This window comes from Tachypleus tridentatus, chromosome 2, assembly GCF_004210375.1.
Source record: "Tachypleus tridentatus isolate NWPU-2018 chromosome 2, ASM421037v1, whole genome shotgun sequence".
Taxonomy (NCBI): Eukaryota; Metazoa; Arthropoda; class Merostomata; order Xiphosura; family Limulidae; genus Tachypleus; species Tachypleus tridentatus.
Genome location: NC_134826.1, coordinates 140,273,351 through 140,294,730, shown reverse-complemented (window position 1 = coordinate 140,294,730; position 21,380 = coordinate 140,273,351). Strand labels below are relative to the sequence as shown.

Genomic DNA, 21,380 nt, shown 5'->3' with positions numbered 1-21,380 from the left:
TACACATATACATAGGTTAGTTACTACATATACATGTAAGTTAAACATACTATAGATATACATAAGTTAAGTTACTATAGATATACATAAGTTAAGTTACTATAGATATGCATATGTTAAAGTTACTATAGATATACATAAGTTAAGCTACTATAGATATACATAAGTTAAGTTACTATACATATACATACATTAAGTTACTATGAATATACATAGGTTAAGTTATTATACATATATGCATAAGTTAGAAGTTACTATACATATACATTAGTTAAGTTACTATAGATATTCATAAGTTAAGTTACTATACACATACATAAGTTAAGTTACTATACATATACATAAGTTAAGTTACTATAGATATACATAAGTTAAGTTACTATACATATACATAAGTTAAGTTACTATACATATACATAAGTTAAGTTACTATAGATATACATAGGTTAAGTTATTATACATATACATAAGTTAAGTTACTATAGATATACATAAGTTAAGTTACTATAGATATACATAAGTTAAGTTATTATACATATACATAAGTTAAGTTACTATAGATACATAAGTTAAGTTTAATATACATATACATAGGTTAAGTTACTATAGATATACATAAGGTAAGTTATTATACATATGCATAAGTTAAGTTACTATACATATGTACATAAGTTAAGTTACTATAGATATTCATAACTTAAGTTACACTCATAGATATACATAGGTTAAGTTATTATACATATACAAAAGTTAAGTTACCATAGATATACATAAGTTAAGTTACTATACATATACATAAGTTAAGTTATTATAGATATTCACAAGTTAAGTTACTATAGATATACATAGGTTAAGTTATTATACATATACATAAGTTAAGTTACTATAGATATACATAAGTTAAGTTACTATAGACATGCATAAGTTGGATTACTTCACATATACATACATAGTTAAGTTACCATACATATACATAAGTTAAGTTACTATACATTATACATAGGTTAAGTTACTATAGATATACATAAGTTAAGCCACTATAGATATTCATAAGTTGGTGTTACTATAGATACAATACATAAGTTAAGCTACTAGCACATATAAATAGTTAAGTTACTATAGATATACATAAGTTACTATACACATACATAAGTTAAGTTACCATACACATACACAAGTTAAGTTGCCACCAGATATATGCATACAAGTTAAGTTATTATACATATGCATAAGTTAAGTTACTATACATATACATAAGTTAAGTTACTATAGATATTCATAAGTTAAGTTACTATAGATACATAAATAGGTTAAGCTATTATACACATACATAAGATTAAGGATTTACCTATAGATATACACAGGTTAAGTTATTATACACATATACATAAGTTAAGTTACTATAGATATATACATAAGCTAAGTTACCATATATATACATAAATTAAGTTACTATACTATATACATAAGTTAAGTTACTCATAGATATACATAAGTTAAGTTACTATAGATATATACATAAGTTAAGTTACTATAGAATACACATAAGTTAAGTTACTATAGATATATCCATAAGTTAAGTTTACTATAGATATATACATAAGTTAGGTTACTATACATATACATACGTTATTACCTTTCTATAGATATACATAAGTTAAGTTACTATAGATATAATATAAGGTTAAGTTATTATACATACATACAAGTTAAATTCACTATGAATGTATACATAAGTTAAGAGTTACTCATACATATACATAGGTTAAAGTTACTATAGACATATTATTGCTGTTAAGTTATACATATACATAAGTTAAGTTACCTACACATACATAGGATTAAGTTACTATAGATATACATAAGTTAAGTTACTATAGATATGCATAAGTTAGGGATTACTCATAAGACATACATAAGTTAAGTTACTATACATATACATAAGTTAAGGATTACCATAGATATACACAGGTTAAGCCACTATGAATATACATAAGTTAAGTTACTATAGATATTCATAAGTTAAGTTACCATAGATAGTACATAAGTTAAGTTACTATACACATAAATAGGTTAAGCTACTATAGATACACATATAAGTTACTATACATATAGTTAAGGATTACTATACATATACATAAGTTAAGTTACTATAACATATACATAAGTTAAGTTATTATACATGCATGCATAAGTTAAGCACAATACACATATACATAAGTTAAGCCACTATACATATACATAAGTTAAGTTACTATAGATATTCATAAGTTAAGAAGTTACTATAGATATGCATAGGTTAAGTTATTATACATATACATAAGTTAAGTTACTATAGATATACATAGGTTAAGTTATTATACATATACATAAGTTAAGTTACTATAGATATACATAAGTTAAGTTACTATACATATAAATAGGTTAAGTTACTATACATATATATAAGTTAAGTTACTATAGATATACATAAGTTAAGTTACTATAGATATAAGTAAGTTAAGTTACTATAGATATGCATAAGTTAAGTTACTATACATATACATAAGTTAAGTTACTTATAGATATACATAGGTTAAGTTACTATACATATACATAAGTTAAGTTACTATAGATATACATAGGTTAAGTTATTATACATTATACATAAGTTAAGTTACTATACATATACATAAGTTAAGTTACTATAGATATTCATAAGTTAAGTTACTATAGATATACATAGGTTAAGTTATTATACATATACATAAGTTAAGTTACTATAGATATACATAAGTTAAGTTTACTATAGATATACATAAGTTAAGTTACTATACATATATTTATAAGTTAAGTTACTATAGATATACATAGGTTAAGTTATTATACATATACATAAGTTAAGTTACTATGAGATATACATAAAGTTGAAGTTACTATAGATATACATAAGTTAAGTTATTATACATACATAAGTTAAGTTACTATAGATATACATAAGTTAACTATACTATACATATACATAGGTTGGGATTTACTATAGATATACATAAGTTAAGTTACTATAGATATACATAAGTTAAGTTACTATATATATACATAAGTTAAGTTACTATAGATATACATAGGTTGGGTTATTATACATATACATAAGTTAGTTACTATAGATTATACATACAGTTAAGTTACTATAGATATACATAAGTTAAGTTACTATACATATGCATAAGTTAAGTTACTATACATATACATAGGTTAAGTTACTTATAGATATACATAGGTTAGTTTACTATAGATATACATAAGCCACGCTACTATAGATATACATAAGTTAAGTTACTATACATATAAATAGGTTAAGTTACTATAGATATACATAACTTACTATACATATACATAAGTTAAGTTACTATATAGATATACATAGGTTAAGTTACTATAGATATACACCGTTAAGTTACCATAGATATTCATAAGTTACGCCACTATGTGATATACATAAGTTAAGGTTACATATACATATAAATAGGTTTGTTACTATAGATATACATAAGTTACTATACATATACATAAGTTAAGTTACTATAGATATACATAAGTTAAGTTACTATACATATTCACTTAAGTTAGAGTTACTATAGATATACACAAGTTAACCCACTATACATACACATAAGTTAAAGCTTACCATAGATATACATAAGTTAAGTTACTATAGATATACATAAGCCAAGTTACTATAGTATATACATAAGTTAAGTTATTATAGATATACATAAGTTAAGTTATTATACATGCATAAGTTAAGTTACTATACATATACATAGGTTAAGTGTTACCACTAGATATACATAAGTTAAGTTACTATAGATATACATAAGTTAAGTTACTATATATATACATAAAGTTAAGTTACTATAGATATACATAAGTTAAGTTATTATACATATACATAATAGTTGAAGTTTACTATACATATACATAGGTTAAGATTACTACATAGATACATAATAAGTTAAGTTACTATAGATATTCATAAGTTACGTTACTATAGATATACATAAGTTGGTTACTATAGATATTCATAGTTAAGTTACTATAGATATACATAAGTTAGAGATTATACATATAAATAGGTTAAGTTACTATAGATATACATACATAACTTACTATACATATACATAAGTTAAGTCACTATAGATATACACATAGGTTAAGTTACTATAGATACATAAGTTAAGTTACTATAGATATTCATAAGTTACTGTTACTATAGATATACATAAGTTAAGTTACTATACATATAAATAGGTTGTTACTATAGATATACATAAGTTACTATACATATACATAAGTTAAGTTACTAGATATACATAAGTTAAGTTACTATACATATACATAAGTTAAGTTACTATAGATATTCATAAGTTAAGTTACTATAGATATACATAGGTTAAGTTATTATACATATACATAAGTTAAGTTACTATAGATATACATAAGCCAAGTTACTATACATATAAATAGGTTAAGTTACTCATAACATATACATAAGTTAAGTTACCATAGATATACATAGGTTAAGTTATTATACACATACATAAGTTAGTTTCTATAGATATACATAAGTTAAGTTACTATAGATATACATAAGTTAAGTTACTTATACATATGCATATGTTAAGTTACTATACATATACATAGGTTAAGTTACTATAGATATACATAAATTAAGTTATTATACATACGCATAAGCAAAGGTACTATACATGACGTTACATATAAGTTAAGTTACTATAGATATTCATAAGTTAAGTTACTATAGATATACATAGGTTAAGTTATTATACATATACATAAGTTAAGATTACTATAGATTACACACAAGTTAAGTTACTTATACATATACATAAGTTAAGTTACACATACATATACATAAGTTAAGTCACTATAGATACGTACATAGTGTTAAGCCACTATAGATACAGATACAAGTTGCCACTATAGATATCATAGTTACGTTACTATAGATATACACAAGTTAAGTTTACTATACATATAAATAGGTTAAGTTACTATAGATATACATAAGTTGTTACTCCTACATATAAATAGGTTAAGCTTACTATACATATACATAAGTTAAGTTACTATAGATACATAAGTTAAGTTACTATAGATATACATAAGTTAACCTACTATACATATACATAAGTTAAGTTACTATACATATACGTAAGTTAAGTTACTATAGATATACATAAGTTAAGTTACTATAGATATACATAGGTTAAGTTATTATACATATACATAAGTTAAGTTGCTATAGATATACATAAGTTAACTTACTATAGATATACATAAGTTAACTTACTATAGATATACATAAGTTAAGTTAGTATAGATATACATAAGTTAAGTTACTATAGATATTCATAAGTTAAGTTACTATAGATATACATAACTTAGTATAGATATACTTTTTTCTCTTTAGAGATACAAAATCTTGAACATGAAGAGGTGAGGTGGTTCCATTATTTTACATTTACTCTTACCTACTATATATATATATATATATATCTCAATATGGATGTGAAACATTTCCAAAACTCTCAATGATTGCTTTTCTAAACCAAGATAAACATTTAGAGTAACAGTAACCCTTTTATTATACTTTAACTTGTTTCCATTCGTTTGGGTAACCCTAATTTATCTTAGTGTTATTATCCATTAAGATGTCTATTATACACATCGGTATTCGTTACAGCACCATAACAAACATCTCTTTGTTGGACAAAAAAACAACTCCTAGTTTCAATAGACACGAGAGCCCCTTATTATATATGAGGAGAACAGCAATGATATACTGTAATTTAAAACATATATAACTCCACCCCACTCTCATTGCCTATCGCAATCCTGCCATGTCTTAATCCCAATATATCATGTCTTCCAGTAAGCACTTAAAAGACTGGAAACAAGAAGTAATTATTCATATACCAGGTACAGATATAACTACCTCAACAAAACTTGCTGATGGACCACGTACCAGGTGCATCTGTAACTAAGTTAATACAGACTGCTGATGGACCACGTACCAGGTGCATCTGTAACAAAGTCAAAACAGGTTGCTGATGGACCACGTACCACGTGCATCTATAACCAAGTCAACACAGATTGTCGATGGCCCACGTGCCAGGTACATCTGTAACTAAGTCAACACAGACTGTTTATAGCTTACGTATATCAAGTGCATCTGTAATGAGGCCAACACAAATTGCTGATGGACTACATACTAGATGAATCTGTAACTAAGTCAACACAGACTGCTGATGGACCACATACCAGGTGCATCTGTAACCAAGTCAACAACACGGATTGTTGACGGGCTACAAGTAGTAACCTTTATGATTGTGTCAACATGGAATTACAATGGTTGCAGAGTAGTCATCATTTGTGACTTGAGCTGTAACATATCTAGATACACATTGAAGTAAAACAAGAAGGTGGAAGCAATTAAAATATGCTTCGAACTCAACAATGGACATTAGTAAGAACCAATGATAAAGGACGAATGTTGATTTTCTTTTCTTGTTTTTACTGGTCATATTTCGAGGTATAAAATAATGAGTAGATATTTATATATAGCTTTCTTTTGTGTCATTTTTAACAGGTAGGGATAATAGGTTAGAAATCACAGAAGCTGACGGATTATGGTTTGAATTGTGCAATGTTACAGAAAATTGTGCAATGGTTACAGAAAATACCAGGAATTAAAGAGAAGACTGTTCCTTGTTTGTTTCTTGTAGAACAAAGCCACACTGGACTATCTGCTCTCTCCATAGTGGGGAATCGAACCCTGGATTTTAATGTTGTGAGTCAGTAAACATACTGTGAAAATTATGTTGTTTTTCTATAATATTAAAAACAAAACGAAATTGGGATAAAGTTTGAATCTAGGGGAAAAGATAAAATAAAAGAAAATGAAATATAACAGAGGAAGTTATTTTATAAGGTTACACAAATTTATATCTTAATGTATGTTAAACTGTTCAATTTTTATAAGGATTTTATTCAATTTCTAAAAGTTCCAACCCAGTGGAATTTTAGGGTGGTTTGTTTCTACTTTAAGGTTGTATCTGGTCCGGCATGGTCATGGCGGACAAGGTACTCGACTCGTAATCCGAGGGTCACGGGTTCGAATCCCTGTCACACCAAATATGCTCGCCCTTTCAGTCGTGGTGGGTCATAATGTGACAGTTATTCCCACTATTCGTTGGTAAAAAGAGTAGTCCAAGAGTTAGAGATGGGTGGTGATGACTAGCTGCCTTCCCTCTAGTCTTACACTACTAAATTAGGGACGGATAGCGCAAATAGCCCTCTGGTAGCTTTGTGTGAAATTCATAAAAAAAAGGTTGTATCTAAATATTTAGGGCAGCTTCCTTCACACAGCGGACTGCAGATAGCAAAAGGCTGTAGGATTTGAGATTTTGTAGGTTCAAAAACACAACTTCCAACCCTTAACTGATTCTCATAGAATATCCTAAATGCGATTTGGTACTATAGCCACAGACCTTATCACTTTTGACTTAAGAATAACCAGGAGAATGAATCAATGTCGTCGGTGTTTGGGTAATAAAAGTTCATACCCTGGAGGGTCAGGTTCTCTATGACCTCTTCTTCCTCCCCGTACTTATATTCTTGGCTGATTAATATTCATAACTGTGAACTGAATATTATTTGGTCCTTTTCAGGACAATGTCCATGTATCTTGGCTCGTATACAGTTATTATTTTATTCTATTAGCAGAATGTCAAGTTTGCTGGTGGCAATTTTTTTAATACATAAATAAATAAACTATATATATATATATTTTATTATTATATTTAAAGTTTTTATATATTTTTCCTTTTTATTTATTTTTATATTTGAAATATAAGTTAACTGGGGAGAGATATTTAGAACTAGCTTCATCATGTATGAGGTACCTATCTAGTTCGCATAGTAATTCGTTTTTCATCCAATCTTATTAAAGTACATTATTGTACTATGTAGGGGTCTACCTGGTATGGTTGGTATATTCGAATATTTGTGTATGAATTGAGATGATATAGTTCTTGGAACTCTGTATGCTGTTGTTAGGAGTGTATTTTGGATTGTTTGTAGTTTGGTTTTAATTATTTTATTGCTTACAGTTATACACTGGAGCTGCATAGTCTATTACAGGTCTAATATATGTTTTATAGATTTTTAGTATGTTATCTGTAGATGCTCCACTGTTTTTACCAGTTAGACTCCTAGCATAGTTAGTTCTTCGCCAAACTTTATTTTTAATTTCATTCACATGATTGATCCAAGTTAGTTTTGAATCATAGGTCAGACCTAAAAATTTTGCCGATTGGGCAGTCTGAAGTAGTGTGCCATTCATATATAATTCTGGCTGTTGTTTTTTATGTTTTGTGAATTTCGTAAAGACTACGAGTTGTGTTTTTGCTGTGTTTATTTTGATTCTATATTTTTGACAGTATTCACTTATTCTATTTAGTTGTGGTTGTATGTTGGTGGCTGCTATCGTGGGTGTTGCGGCACTTTTCCAGACTGTCACATCATCTGCGAACTGTGAAGAGAATCCATGATTTGGATCCCTCAGTGGCATATTGTTTACATGATGAAGAGTATAGGGCTATCCACCCCTCCCTGAGGGACACCAGCTTCAGGAGTAAAGTATTCAGAAAATGTTCCTTCAACATTTACTCTACATTTTCTGTTTTACAAAAAAGTTAGATAACCAGCGAATAATTCCTCGCGGTAGTTCCATTTCAATCATTCGGAACCTCAGACCGTCGTGCCATACAGTGTCGAATGCTTTCTCGATATCAAGGAAGCAAGCGACTGTACATTTTTTTTTGTTGAAGCTATCTATTATGGTTTCGGTTAATCTGATTAGGTGGTCTGTCGTTTGTCTAAATTTCCTGAATCCATTTTGTTTTTTTGGTAATTTTGATGTTATCTCCAAGAATGTGGAGAGTCTATTAGTGATTATTCTTTCAAGAATTTTGCCTACACAGCTGGTCAGGCTGATTGGTCGGTAGCTGTTAGGTTTATTCGCTGGCTTTCCTTCCTTATGGAACATTAATATATTTGCAAGCTTCCAAGAAACTGGGATGTATCCTGAGGATAGTGATAAGTTAAAAAGTGAATTTAGGTGGTTAAACAATTTCGGAGTGCCCTTTTTTAGGAGGATAGCTTGTATTTCGTCTTCACCTGGTGCTTTGTTTTTTGTGTTTTTTATTGCTTCGAGTAATTCTTGAAGGGGAAATTTCATTTGTTATTAATGTGCTTGCATAATCTGTATCGGAACTTGTATTTGTATCACTTATGTTTATTGGAAAAATTGGTTCAAATTGATGTTTATTGTTTAATATGTGATTAGTGACTTTATTGTAGAAATATGTATTCATATCTGGATCAGTGTGAGTTTTAAATGTATTTTGGAGTTGATCCTAATGGAACCAGGAGAACTGACAATGGTTTGTTTGTTTTTCAATTTCGCGCAAAGCTACACGAGGGTTATCTGCGCTAGCCGTCCCTAATATAGTAGTGTAAGACTAGACGGAAGGCAGCTAGTCATCACCACCTACCGCCAACTTTTAGGCTACTCTTTTATTAAAGAATAATGGGATTGAGCGTCACATTATAACGCCCTCACGGCTAAAAGGGCGAGCATGTTTGGTGCGACCGGGATTCGAACCTGCGACCCTCAGATTACGAGTCGAACGCCTTATCCCACCTGGCCATGCCGGGCCGATTGATATTACTGCGCAACAAAGTTTTTGCTTCTTGAACTCTGTTGGGTGTTTGCTATAGATTTTTGGATGCTGATCACGAAAATCACGTCCAAATTTGCCCATCACGTACAGTTTCATCGAAATCTTCAGTTTTCACCAGAACAATGGAAAAATCGATATCAGGGCAACTGGAATCCGTCAATGCTTCTGGACTACTGTTGGACACTGCAACGTGATTCACCGGACATTGAATACAAACGAAAATCAGGAGCAAAACACTTTTAATTATGTTGAACTTAATAGCGTATTAGAAACATAAACGCAATTAAATACGTTATTGCCAGTAAACAGTTAACTGTTTATTTCCCAGAGTTCCTACGTGATGAAGCAAAACCAAAACTATATTTGTGCATACCCACCAAGTACCTGTCACAATCAGCAAAAACTTTTCAGGAAGCAAAATTTTTCAAAAAAATTATTGTAGTATGTAATGGAAAAAATTATTTTGAATTTTCATCTTATTGTAATGCTGTTTCTGTTTTGTACAAGTATGTATATTGTACATTTTTTTTCTAAAGACAAGTAAGTCCAAGAAGTCTTGATAAAAATGAAATAGAAACCCTATAACCCGAGCGCTTTCGAAGATCTTTCTTCTTCAGGGGCATATTATACATGCATATTGTTGTTCATTGTATGATTGTTAATTCTACTGGAACAAAATGTACTTAAAAGCGTATTAATTTTTCCCCAAAAAATTACTTTAGACTTTTAGCATACAGCTACAGTGGGACTACCTGCGCATCCCAATCTTTAACTTTGAACTAATATAGTACAGAAAAGGCAGATATTCAGCAGTACTCACTATGATGTCTAAGGTCACTCTTACTTGACTGATTAGAGAACCTGACCATCATCCGGATCCGGCGAGGTTTCTTTTTCTTTTGCGAGAATAGAACACGAACCATGAATCTTCGAATTAACAAATTTAGAATTAAAAAAAAAAGAGAAAGACTTACATTTCTACACGTTCTACTTTCACTCCCCAGGGGTCAGTAGCTTCGTCCAAACTGGCCTGCATTACGTGACTAATACTCTCCCTCTCTGAGAGAATTTCAGAAAGGTTTTTAGTTCCGAGGACGTTCCGAAGAGTGGTTGCCGCCAGGAGGCGTGTCGAGTGCCCGTAGTCCTCCACGTTGGAGATGGCGATAGTGGCGTTACTGATACGGTAATATACAACAGCGTCGACGGCCACAGTCACCGAATCTCTGGACAGTATCTGGAATCAGATGAATTCATGATAGAATGTTTACTGATGTATGAGAATAAAAATCAGGAAATAAATTGTTTGTGACAACGTAACTTGTTTGTTGCGTTTTTTCTCTCACATCTGTCACGAAAGCTACGTTCAAATGTCCATTACCGTTCCTAATTTTAAACTGCAGGACTTGAGGGAAGGCAGTAGGTCAACAACACTCGCCGCCAGCTCTTGGCGTGTTCATATATGACTGTCACCCTTATAGTATGTCGACATTTTCACGGCAACGGGATGCGAACCTTGAACTCAAGGATTCACACTAATCCCTAGCCTTACCTCGACTATATATTTAACCAATATTAATTTTAAAAAAAATCACACGTAGATATATTTAAGACTGCCAAATTAATGAATATTAAAAAGCTGAGGTTTAGAACATTTTCAATTATTATTATCATTTTAAAACTAAAAAACTCCTTAAATACACTGAGAGGCGTTAAAAACGCAACAACATACATGCAGTTTGTTTGTTTGTTTCTGTATTTCGCGCAAAGCCGCACGAGGGCTATCTGAGCTAGCTGTCCCTAATTTAGCAGTGTAAGACTAGAGGGAATGCATCACCACCCACCGCCAACTCTTGGGCTACTCTTTTACCATTATAATGACACCACGACTGAAAGGGCGAGCATGTTAGGTGTGACGGGAATTCGAACCTAAGAACCTCAGAATACGAGTCGAGTGCCTTAACCCACCTGGCCATGCCGGGCCTACATACAGTTAAACAATTTTAATACACCAGGCTAAACATTAGTTCTGAGTGTGCGTATCATGAAATCATCATGTTTTTGCACTACACAATATTCAAATCTGATTAGAAACTGCACACAAACAGTTCAAGCAGGATTTCAACGTCCAGAACATTAATAACAGGTATGCCCTCCATTCGCCCCCAGAAGAGCCTGAATCCTGCGAGGCACAAATGTCACCAGATTGTCAATCTGCCTCTGGGGGATGATGTCCCACTCAGCCAGAAGTGCTGCACATCGATCAGCGACAGGCCTGGGGGCAGGATCCTGATGACGGATGCACTGATCCAGAATGTCCCAGAGATGCACAATGAGACTCGGGAGAATATGGGGACCAGTCCAGAACATTCACATTGTTCTCATTCAAACAGTTTGCACACACCATCACCGTGTGCGGACGTGCATTGTTGTGTGTGAAGGTGCACCCCAAGTGTGTCGCGACCCTAGCTGGTATCATCCAGACCGTCCGAACTCTTCTTTCTTGCGTCAGGCGTGGCATCTTTCTTTGGGATGAAATTAAACTTTTAAAACCCAGCATTTTATAGGCTGAAGGAACAGTGTGACACTGCATACAAAAGTTTTTCCATGCTCTCATATTATGTACAACAGCAAGGAATGGGTAAGTTTTGACCGGTTTAAATACTGACACGTGATCACAACAATTAAAATGTTTTCAGAGAATACTCTTGATTAAATCCCAGGCGTGTTTGTACCGTTCTTGCTCCACCTGTACGAAACAACTCATTTTATTACTTGGCGCGTTTTTAATGCCGCTCAGCACATTTCAGTGACGTTCACCGCCATCTACTTAATAATAAAGTAAAAACAGAAAACTAATTAATTTATAAATAAATTGTTTGTTTGTTTTTCGCACAACGCTACTCGAGGGCTATCTGCGCTAGTCATCACCACCCACCGCCAACTCTTTTACCAACAAATTGTGGGATTGACCGTCACATTATAACGCCCTCACGGCTGAAAGGGTGAGCATATTTGGCGCGACGGGGATGCGAACTCGCGAACACTCTTGGCCATGCCGGGCCTTCAATATAGGAAACATATAAATAAATATAAAATAAATAAATAACAGGATGTTTAAAAATATATCCAGTTTGATATACGGGTATTTTAAACACTGGAACCTTCATGTAGACTATGATTAAACACTATGTAGGTTGTACGATGAAAAGGGTTAATAATTTTGGCTATTTCCTTATTATTATTATAATTATTATTTTAGTTATTATTATAATAATTATAATTTTAGTTATTATTATAATTATTTTTTATTGATGTCCGTCAAAATTTTCGTAATTAACTGAAAATCTGTCACGAGGTACGTTTGCGAGCTATACATTTTTTGTAAAGTTTTTAGCTATTTTCGTATTGCCCCCTAGTGGTATGTCTGCAGACTTACACACTAAAAACCGGGTTTCGATACACGTGGTGGGCAGAGCATAGATAGCCCATTGTGTAACTTTGTGCTTAATTCTAAACAAACAAATGTTTCGTATTTCTTTTCATCAGAATATTTTCCTTAGGAAACAATGTCACTTCTGGTTGGGAATAAAATTGTTTCACGTTGGAAAGAAGATTACTTTAGGTTTTAAACGTGAGGAAGTTTCAAATTTGAGAGGCATGACGAACATTTCTGATACCAAAGCAGAGTTTCTCTCTAACATTGCAGCATCACAGACTTCAGATGTAACCTTTTCTGCCATCGACTAACGACCTGTACGCTGAGAATTCAGTGATAACTTTACGGACTTATAATCTGGGGTTCGATTCCTTGAGGCAGAGAGCTCATTGTATATGTTTGCGTCCAAAAATAAAGACAACAAAACACAAACAAACAAACGACATGAATACCGAACAGACGGAAGATAGCCCACCGCCACCACAAGAGCTTTGTCCACCTGTTTGAACGTTCTTTGTAAGGGCGGAGTGCGCTCAGAAATAACGTGTCTTAAACCCTAGACCTTCAAGTGTGCAGTCGATACGCTAACCAGTAAGTCATGAGTGACTTTTACAGTCAATAATTTTGCTGGACTTATTTTATATACTTTGAAACTTGAAACCGACACTAAACAGACATCTATATGACATGAATTATTCCCTTTTTGTCAGTAAAACAGCTCGTATTTGGTTATCGAAAAACAATGTGCACACGTGCAAAAGTAAAAACGAACAAGAAAAATTAAATAAAATGGACTCGGTAATGTTACTCGTTAAATGTTTCGCTCCAAATCCGCTCAGTTTGTAAGTCAGTTTTGAAACGATCTTCAACCCTAATATGAACCTGTTGATAAAACCTATTGTGTTCGGTAAATAATAACAAGTAAATATAATCACTATTGCCATAGAAACCTTCGAAATACACTTGTTTCCAGGACTTTTGTACTGGTATAATTGCCGTTACTTACGGGCGTTCAAGTAAAGCCACTTTTTATGTTTCTGGAAGATGAAAAATCCGTCTTTGATCCGTGGAATGAGTTAACATTTTTAGAGTCTTCAATTTATTGTAGTAAAATATGTATTGTTATATTGTTTCCTCTCTTAAATTTTAACCCCCCCCCGCTAGTACAGTGGTATGTCTCTGGATTTACAACGCTAAAGTCAGGGGTTCGATTCCCCTCGATGTGCTGAGCAGATAGCCCTTTGTGGCTTTGCTATACGTGAAACACACACCCACACTTAAATTTCATTCTATTGTGAAATATATATCCACCCCTACGTGATATGGGTCCACTGGACTTATAATACAGCTAAATCGGGCGTAGCGAACAATAGACCGTGATGCACTCACGTGCAGTTCGTATTGGAATGGTACAGTGTTCTAGCGATCCTATACTTACCGGATTATTGACTTACTTTTGTTATGTTTTACATGAAAAAATATCATATATTTTTATTTCACAGTAAAGCAAAAAAAATAGTTTCTTTTTGTCAAATAATTTAATCTTTGTAAAGGAAGCGAAATGTGCCTCCATTCTAATGAAATCTCGTTATTTCTCAAACGGTTTGTTTTGTTTCTTTAAATGGAAAAAACATCACTTCTGTTTAGAGCTTTAGAAATAAAATAACTTTGTTTTTGAATTTCTCGCAAAGCTGCACGAGGGCCATCTGGGCTAGGTCCATAATTTAGCAGTGTGAAACAAGAGGGAAGGCAGCTAGTCATCACCACCCGCAGCCAACTCTTGGGCTACTCTTTTACCAACGAATAGTGGGATTGACCGCCACTATATAACGCCCCCACGGCTGAAAGGGCGAGCATGTTTGACGCGACCGGGATTCGAACCCGCGACCCTCGGATTACGAGTCGCACACCTTAACACGCTTGGCCATGCCGGGCCGTCAAATATATGGTTTTTGTACTAAAGTTCGTATTATCTGTTGTGGTTAAAACCAAGTTTTCTGTCAAAGAAATGGATAAATAATATAAATCTGTCCGAACATAAGAGGTGTTCGTGTCTTGTTATGTTTTGGTTTATCAAGATAAGTGCTTACGAGACGTTAATTTTTGCTGTTTCTTTCTAATTACACTCGACTTAACCACAATTTATTACTGGTACTTTTACAGCTGACTTCACGTTTTTCTGGTTCTTTGAATCTAGTGTGTCGTAGACGACTGGATTTATTACAGCTGTATTATCCAATGAGAATGCCTTGCGACTACGACTGAAACAACAGTAATGACATTCAAACTGTGAGGAACTTACTTTCTGTCGAAGGTTTCAAAGTGAAGTACATTAACTCGATACAACAAGTTCGCGTCCCTGTACGCCTCGTGTTTACTGCTTCCTTAATGATACGTGATGCTTTCCTGGAGCTTTCCTTTCCTTAAAGGATGGTAAAGAAACAAAATAGATTATCTCTATTTCTCCTGAGATTTCCTAAGCTTTTCTCGTCATTCTTTGTAACAATTAACGAACGAGTTACTGACTATGCCTTCTTGAATAATGCACGAAGATCCGTTTCCCCTTGTGCTTTAAGAGATTTCATTCTTTTCTAGGAGCGAATCAACCACAGGGGTCGAAACAATGTGTGTGTGTGTGTTTTTCTTATAGCAAAGCCACATCGGGCCATCTGCTGAGCCACCGAGGAGTATCGAACCCCTGATTTTAGCGTTGTAAATCTGTAGACTTACTGCTGTACTAGTGGTGGCGGATCGAAACAAGAACTCAGAACTTACAAAGGTAAAGAAACTGTTATTTGTCGAAATACGTGCAGTTAGAACAGTTAAAAAAACACAAAAACTTGAAGGTCTATTATCGCAATGAATGACATTGTGAGTTCATTGTGCATTGTAAAACATATTGACACTAATTAGTTTATTCTATCTCCAAATATACTGCTGCAAGTAACATTCTGATATTTTTATTATTATTCTTTAAAAAAAAGCAAAAACGTTTGAACTTCTTTCTATAGTCCTATCGAAAATGTTATAACGTTTTTGCTGTGGTGTTCTAAAAATTGTTCTGTCTTATTTTTACAATCGGCCGCCATTACGACGAATTGACTTGAAACTTGGTTGCATTACACTTTAGTCCATTATGCTGTGATATATTTTTAAATATTTGTTTGGTTTTGGCTTTTTGAGAGATTTTATAGGGTCAAAAGTCAAACAATCCAAAGATTTATATTTTGGGCTCGAGTGTGGTCATATTTACAGCAATCAAGATTAAACTTTTCACAAATATAAATTTTCGTCCCCCCAAAGCATATTTCGACCAATTTATTCGGGATTTAGATTTGTTTGTTTGTAATTAAACACAAAGCTACACCAAGTGATGTTTGGGTTTTCGGCGTCTCCCGGGTATCGAAACCCAGTTTTTGGCGGTGTGAGTCCGCAGACATTCTGATGTGCCACTGGGGTGCTGGAAGTTGCTACAAAATACTTTTCTAAAAGTCCCACACATTTACAAATAAAAATGACGGACTTGCCCATTTTAAATAGCTGTAAAGAAGTCTAGATGCTACAAAAAACATAATTTTAGGGTTTTTGTCAATTCATTCTCCGTATTTCTCACGGCGCAAATGGGACATGATCCAAAGATACTTTTTATTACAGGTTACCTACATGGGTCAGAAGATTAAACAAACCCATAATTTTAGGGGTTTCGACCAATTACTTAGCTATATTTTCACCAATATACATGGTATTTAGTACAAAGATATATAATGGAAGCTCCAGACAGAGGTAAAGACAGATTTGTATTTTTTACTTTCTGTTCAATTTGGCCCGACACGGCCATGTACGTTAAGACGTTCGACTCGTCCCCTGAGGGTCGCGAGCTCGAATTCCCGTTGCACTAAACATGCTCGCTCTTTCAGCCGAGGGAGTGTTATAATGTGATGGTCAATCCCACTATTCGTTGATTAAAGAATAGCCCAAGAGTTGGCAGTGGGTGGTGATGACTAGCTGCCTTCCCTCTATATTAGGGACGGCTAGCGCAGATAGCCTTCGTGTAGCTTTGCGCGAAATTAAAAAAAAATAATTGTTCAATTTTTGAGCAAGGATTTGTTTGTTTGTCTCTAATTTAGCAGTGTAAGACTAGAGGGAAGGCAACTAGTCATCACCATCCACCGCCAACTCTTGGGCTACTCTTTTACCAACGAATAGTGGGATTGACCGTCACATTATAACGCACCCATGGTTGAAAGGGCGAGCATGTTTGGTGTGACTGGTATTCGAAGTTGCGACCCTCAGATTACAAGTCGAGTGCCTTAACCATCTGGCCATGCCGGGCCCAGTAAGTGCGATGGATAACCAAGTCATGTAAAGGAAGAACTTAGGTCACAAGAACATGTCCATCATTACAAGAAAAATCCAAGATTGAAACAGTACAGAGGAAGAACAGAGGTGAAGAAATTATGAAATCAGAAAAGAAAACTCGAACCCTGGAAAGTGGATGCTTACTAAAAGACCACGTGCAGACCGAAGGTTAAATGACTTTGATTCTAGGTTCGAACAGGAATCATAGATATTATAATAATAAGAGCATGCCGAGTTTGAGAAATTAAAAAACAATAAGTATTAGTCAAGACGTCATAGGATATGACGTAAAGTAGTTGAGTCAAGGTTAGAATCATGTTTACAGTTTTGGTTTTGGTTCTACATGGAAAATTACCAACATTTTGTCCACTTATTATAAAACACTGAGGTTTCATGGATAACAGGAGCTGTAGTGACCCTTGTTCTTACCCAGCCTGTTCTGTACAGTCAAGGTGTAGTTGTCGCCAACGCTCAAGGGGAAATGTATGCATTAGATTGAACAGAGAGGTTTTGCCACCCAAACCTTATTTCAATTGAATAAATATTTCTACCTAGTCTAACTGCATAACCTTGTTATAAAGTTACTAGAAATATTAATAACTGTGCGGTTTGACAGGATGTTAAAATGTAGTAGAAATTATAATGGGCATTTTGGAAGAATTACTAAAAGAATAGCCTGATTGTTGAATCAAACGTTCGTTATGTGTACCTGTGTTATATGTTATGTGTACCTGTGTTATATGCGTTCACGAAAACAAAATATATTTTATGTTCTTTCAATTCATTTGTTGTTTTTTTATTCTTGAAGTACATTTCCTCAAGTTGATGGCGTGTGAGTCTTACTCACGACTGTATAAAATATCATTGAAATAAATATATACGACTCACAACACCTTCAGTTGTTACACACCAGGACCAACAAACAATCGACCTCTGATCCCACAAACAGTGGGGTTGCACAATCGACTCAATTTTATTGACAGTTACCAACGATATAAAACTTTTGAGTGTCAGCATCACTTATACTACGATCACATCCGTCTACGAATGACCCCCGAAAAGTTTGGCTTCCAATAAACACAGTGACATAAAGTAACAGCAAAACCAATGAAAAACCATCAAAGTCTGATGTAGCATCAAAGAATGTAACATTCTAACATTAGTTCAACTTTAAAAGGGCAAAATGGGAGGAGTTATTTGTGAACCTTGATCTTTCGAACTAACATCTGAAACATCGAGAAAACAGTACGGACTACCGCCAGAAAACCTTAACCCATTGTAATGCAAAATAACCAACTTACGGGGGGAGGGGCTCGCTCCTTAATTGTCAAGTCTTTATAAAGAGTACGTGCAATTGTACAAAGTAGATCCATCTGCTAAGGATACCATTGCAGCAGATAAAAAGCTTGCTGATGGCCTTGCAGATGGACAATGCAGGACACGGCAAATGCTGACTGAAAACACAAACCAAAGTCACAAAAGCAAGATAGTCTGGTCAACGATAAAATTAAACTTATGACAAAAAGAATGACGAACAGGACTGGAGTAGAATACCAATAGTTGCAGAATGAGAAACAACCAAACAAGAGATGAGGAACAAAACCCCAATGACAACAAGAAGAGAGGAAAATGTTCGAACACGAACGAATTCATTATGAAACAAAATGAAACAGTAATGTGTACAAGTGTGAAATCGTATGAAAGAATAAACGCGAATAGACATATATATATATATTTGAACATTACGATACTGAAAAACATTAGTGTTTTTTTTCTTAATTTCGCACAAAGCTACTCGAGGGCTATCTGTGCTAGCCGTCCCTAATTTAGCAGTGTAAGACTAGAAGAAAGGCAGCTAGTCATCACCGCCAACTCTTAGACTACTCTTTTACCAACGAATAGTGGGATTGACCGTTACATTATAACGCCCCCACGGCTGGGAGGGCGAGCATGTTTGGCGCGACTCGGGCGCGAACCCGCGACCCTCAGATTACGAAGCGCACGCCTTAACGCGCTCGGCCATGCCAGGCCAAATAAGAGGGAAAGTACAGCCATTGTAGACTACAAAACAATGGTTTACCACAGGTGAGCGTCCTAGCTCCTACTATGATCAACTTATACGTGGATGACCAGCCTGTATATTCCAACACACGCATTTTCACTTACGTGGACAATCTTTATATTGGTGTGCAAGCCAACAACTTTGCTATAACAGAAGAAGCCCTGTATGAAGAACTGGTTGGGCTCACTGAGTACTATGCTAGTAACCAACCTTGACCAAAGCTCTTGAAGACGCAGGCCAAACATTTTAACCTGGAAAGTTCCGAGGTAAACAGACAGCGGGATGGCAACAAGTAGACTTAGCAGATTTATCACAGTTGAGAAGTAAAAAAAAAAAAAAAAAAACAAATCCTTCTAATAATATTCAAATAATAAAATTATTTGTGTTACTCTTGAATAGGAATAACACATTATCAACACAATTATAATTACAAGATCTCCCGTTTCCTGTCTAGACTGACTGCACGAGCTAAACTTTAAAAACATTAAAAGTATTTTCATAATAGTATAAAATAGTTTTTGTCGTATCGACCTATACCTATATTTTCATAATAGTATAAAATAGTTTTTGTCGTATCGACCTATACCTATATGCCAAAAACTATTTTATACTATTATGAAAATACTTTTAATGTTTTTAAAGTTTAGCTCGTGCAGTCAGTCTAGACAGGAAACGGGAGATCTTGTAATTATAATTGTGTTGATAATGTGTTATTCCTATTCAAGAGTAACACAAATAATTTTATTATTTGAATATTATTAGAAAGATTTGTATTTTTTGTTTTTTACTTCTCAACTGTGATAAATCTGCTAAGCCTACTTGTTGTCATCCCCAATTCTAAACAATTTACCAGAGGGCACGCCAGTTAGCAGCACTTTACCACCTTTCATTAACAGTGAGGAATTGACTGTTACTCTTATAACGTGTGACGAACGTATTGAACTTTTTGTTTATAGCACGCTTATGTTTATTTGATTTTTAGATTTTCAGAAGAACACTACGAAGGCTTTATGGGTATAGAAGAGTGTGAAAACGTTCACAATTCGATAAAGGTTCGGAGCAAAAATATTCTAAATAAATTCTAAATGAAAATGGTTAAATTGTAAGCTCAAATTAACTTAATCGTTAAATGTAAGATTTTGCGCTTTTGTACATTAATAGCTAAGTGGGTTGTAATTTAGTATCGTCAGGAATTGGTACGACCTAACTTAGATTTGGTTTGGTTTGTGTGGAAATTCACGCAAAGCTACACCAGAAATATCTGCGCTCGTCATCTATAATAAAGACTAGAGGAAAAGACAGCTAGTCATTACGACCCACCGTCAATGTTTTGGGTTGCTCTTTTACCAAGATATAGTGGGATTAACCGTCACATATAACGCCCCCACAGCTAACGTAAATACGGTTTATTTAAGAATTAAGTTAGATATATATATAAGTTGTTTTTTTATGAAATAGTCATGATCACAAAAAATTTAAAACACAACTATGACTTCAGTCAGCTGACGAGCAACAAGAAGAATATGTCGTAACCACAGAACCCCTTCCCCCACAAAAAAAAAACGACTTTATAGTTGTGACTGGTGTCTATCAAAAAGTAAAAAGCTTTATAAATAGATAATTAAAGATTCTACGCCACCTATATTAGTTGCTACAAAACACATATAAGGTACGATAGTATACATGTTGTCTGCAAATATTATGGCATGCATAC

At 33.6% G+C, this 21,380-nt stretch overlaps 1 protein-coding gene across 11 annotated transcripts in view; it reads right to left on the bottom strand.

Annotated features, from left to right (window-relative positions):
• LOC143245244 (band 7 protein AGAP004871-like) overlaps positions 1-21,380 on the bottom strand; it is a 555,064-nt gene that overhangs the window by 249,509 nt on the left and 284,175 nt on the right. For all 11 annotated transcript variants that reach the window (XM_076491375.1, XM_076491376.1, XM_076491379.1 and 8 more), the window contains one exon: positions 10,784-11,043. In XM_076491375.1, the coding sequence (XP_076347490.1) occupies positions 10,784-11,043 (260 nt within the window). The remainder of the gene's footprint in view (positions 1-10,783; positions 11,044-21,380) is intronic.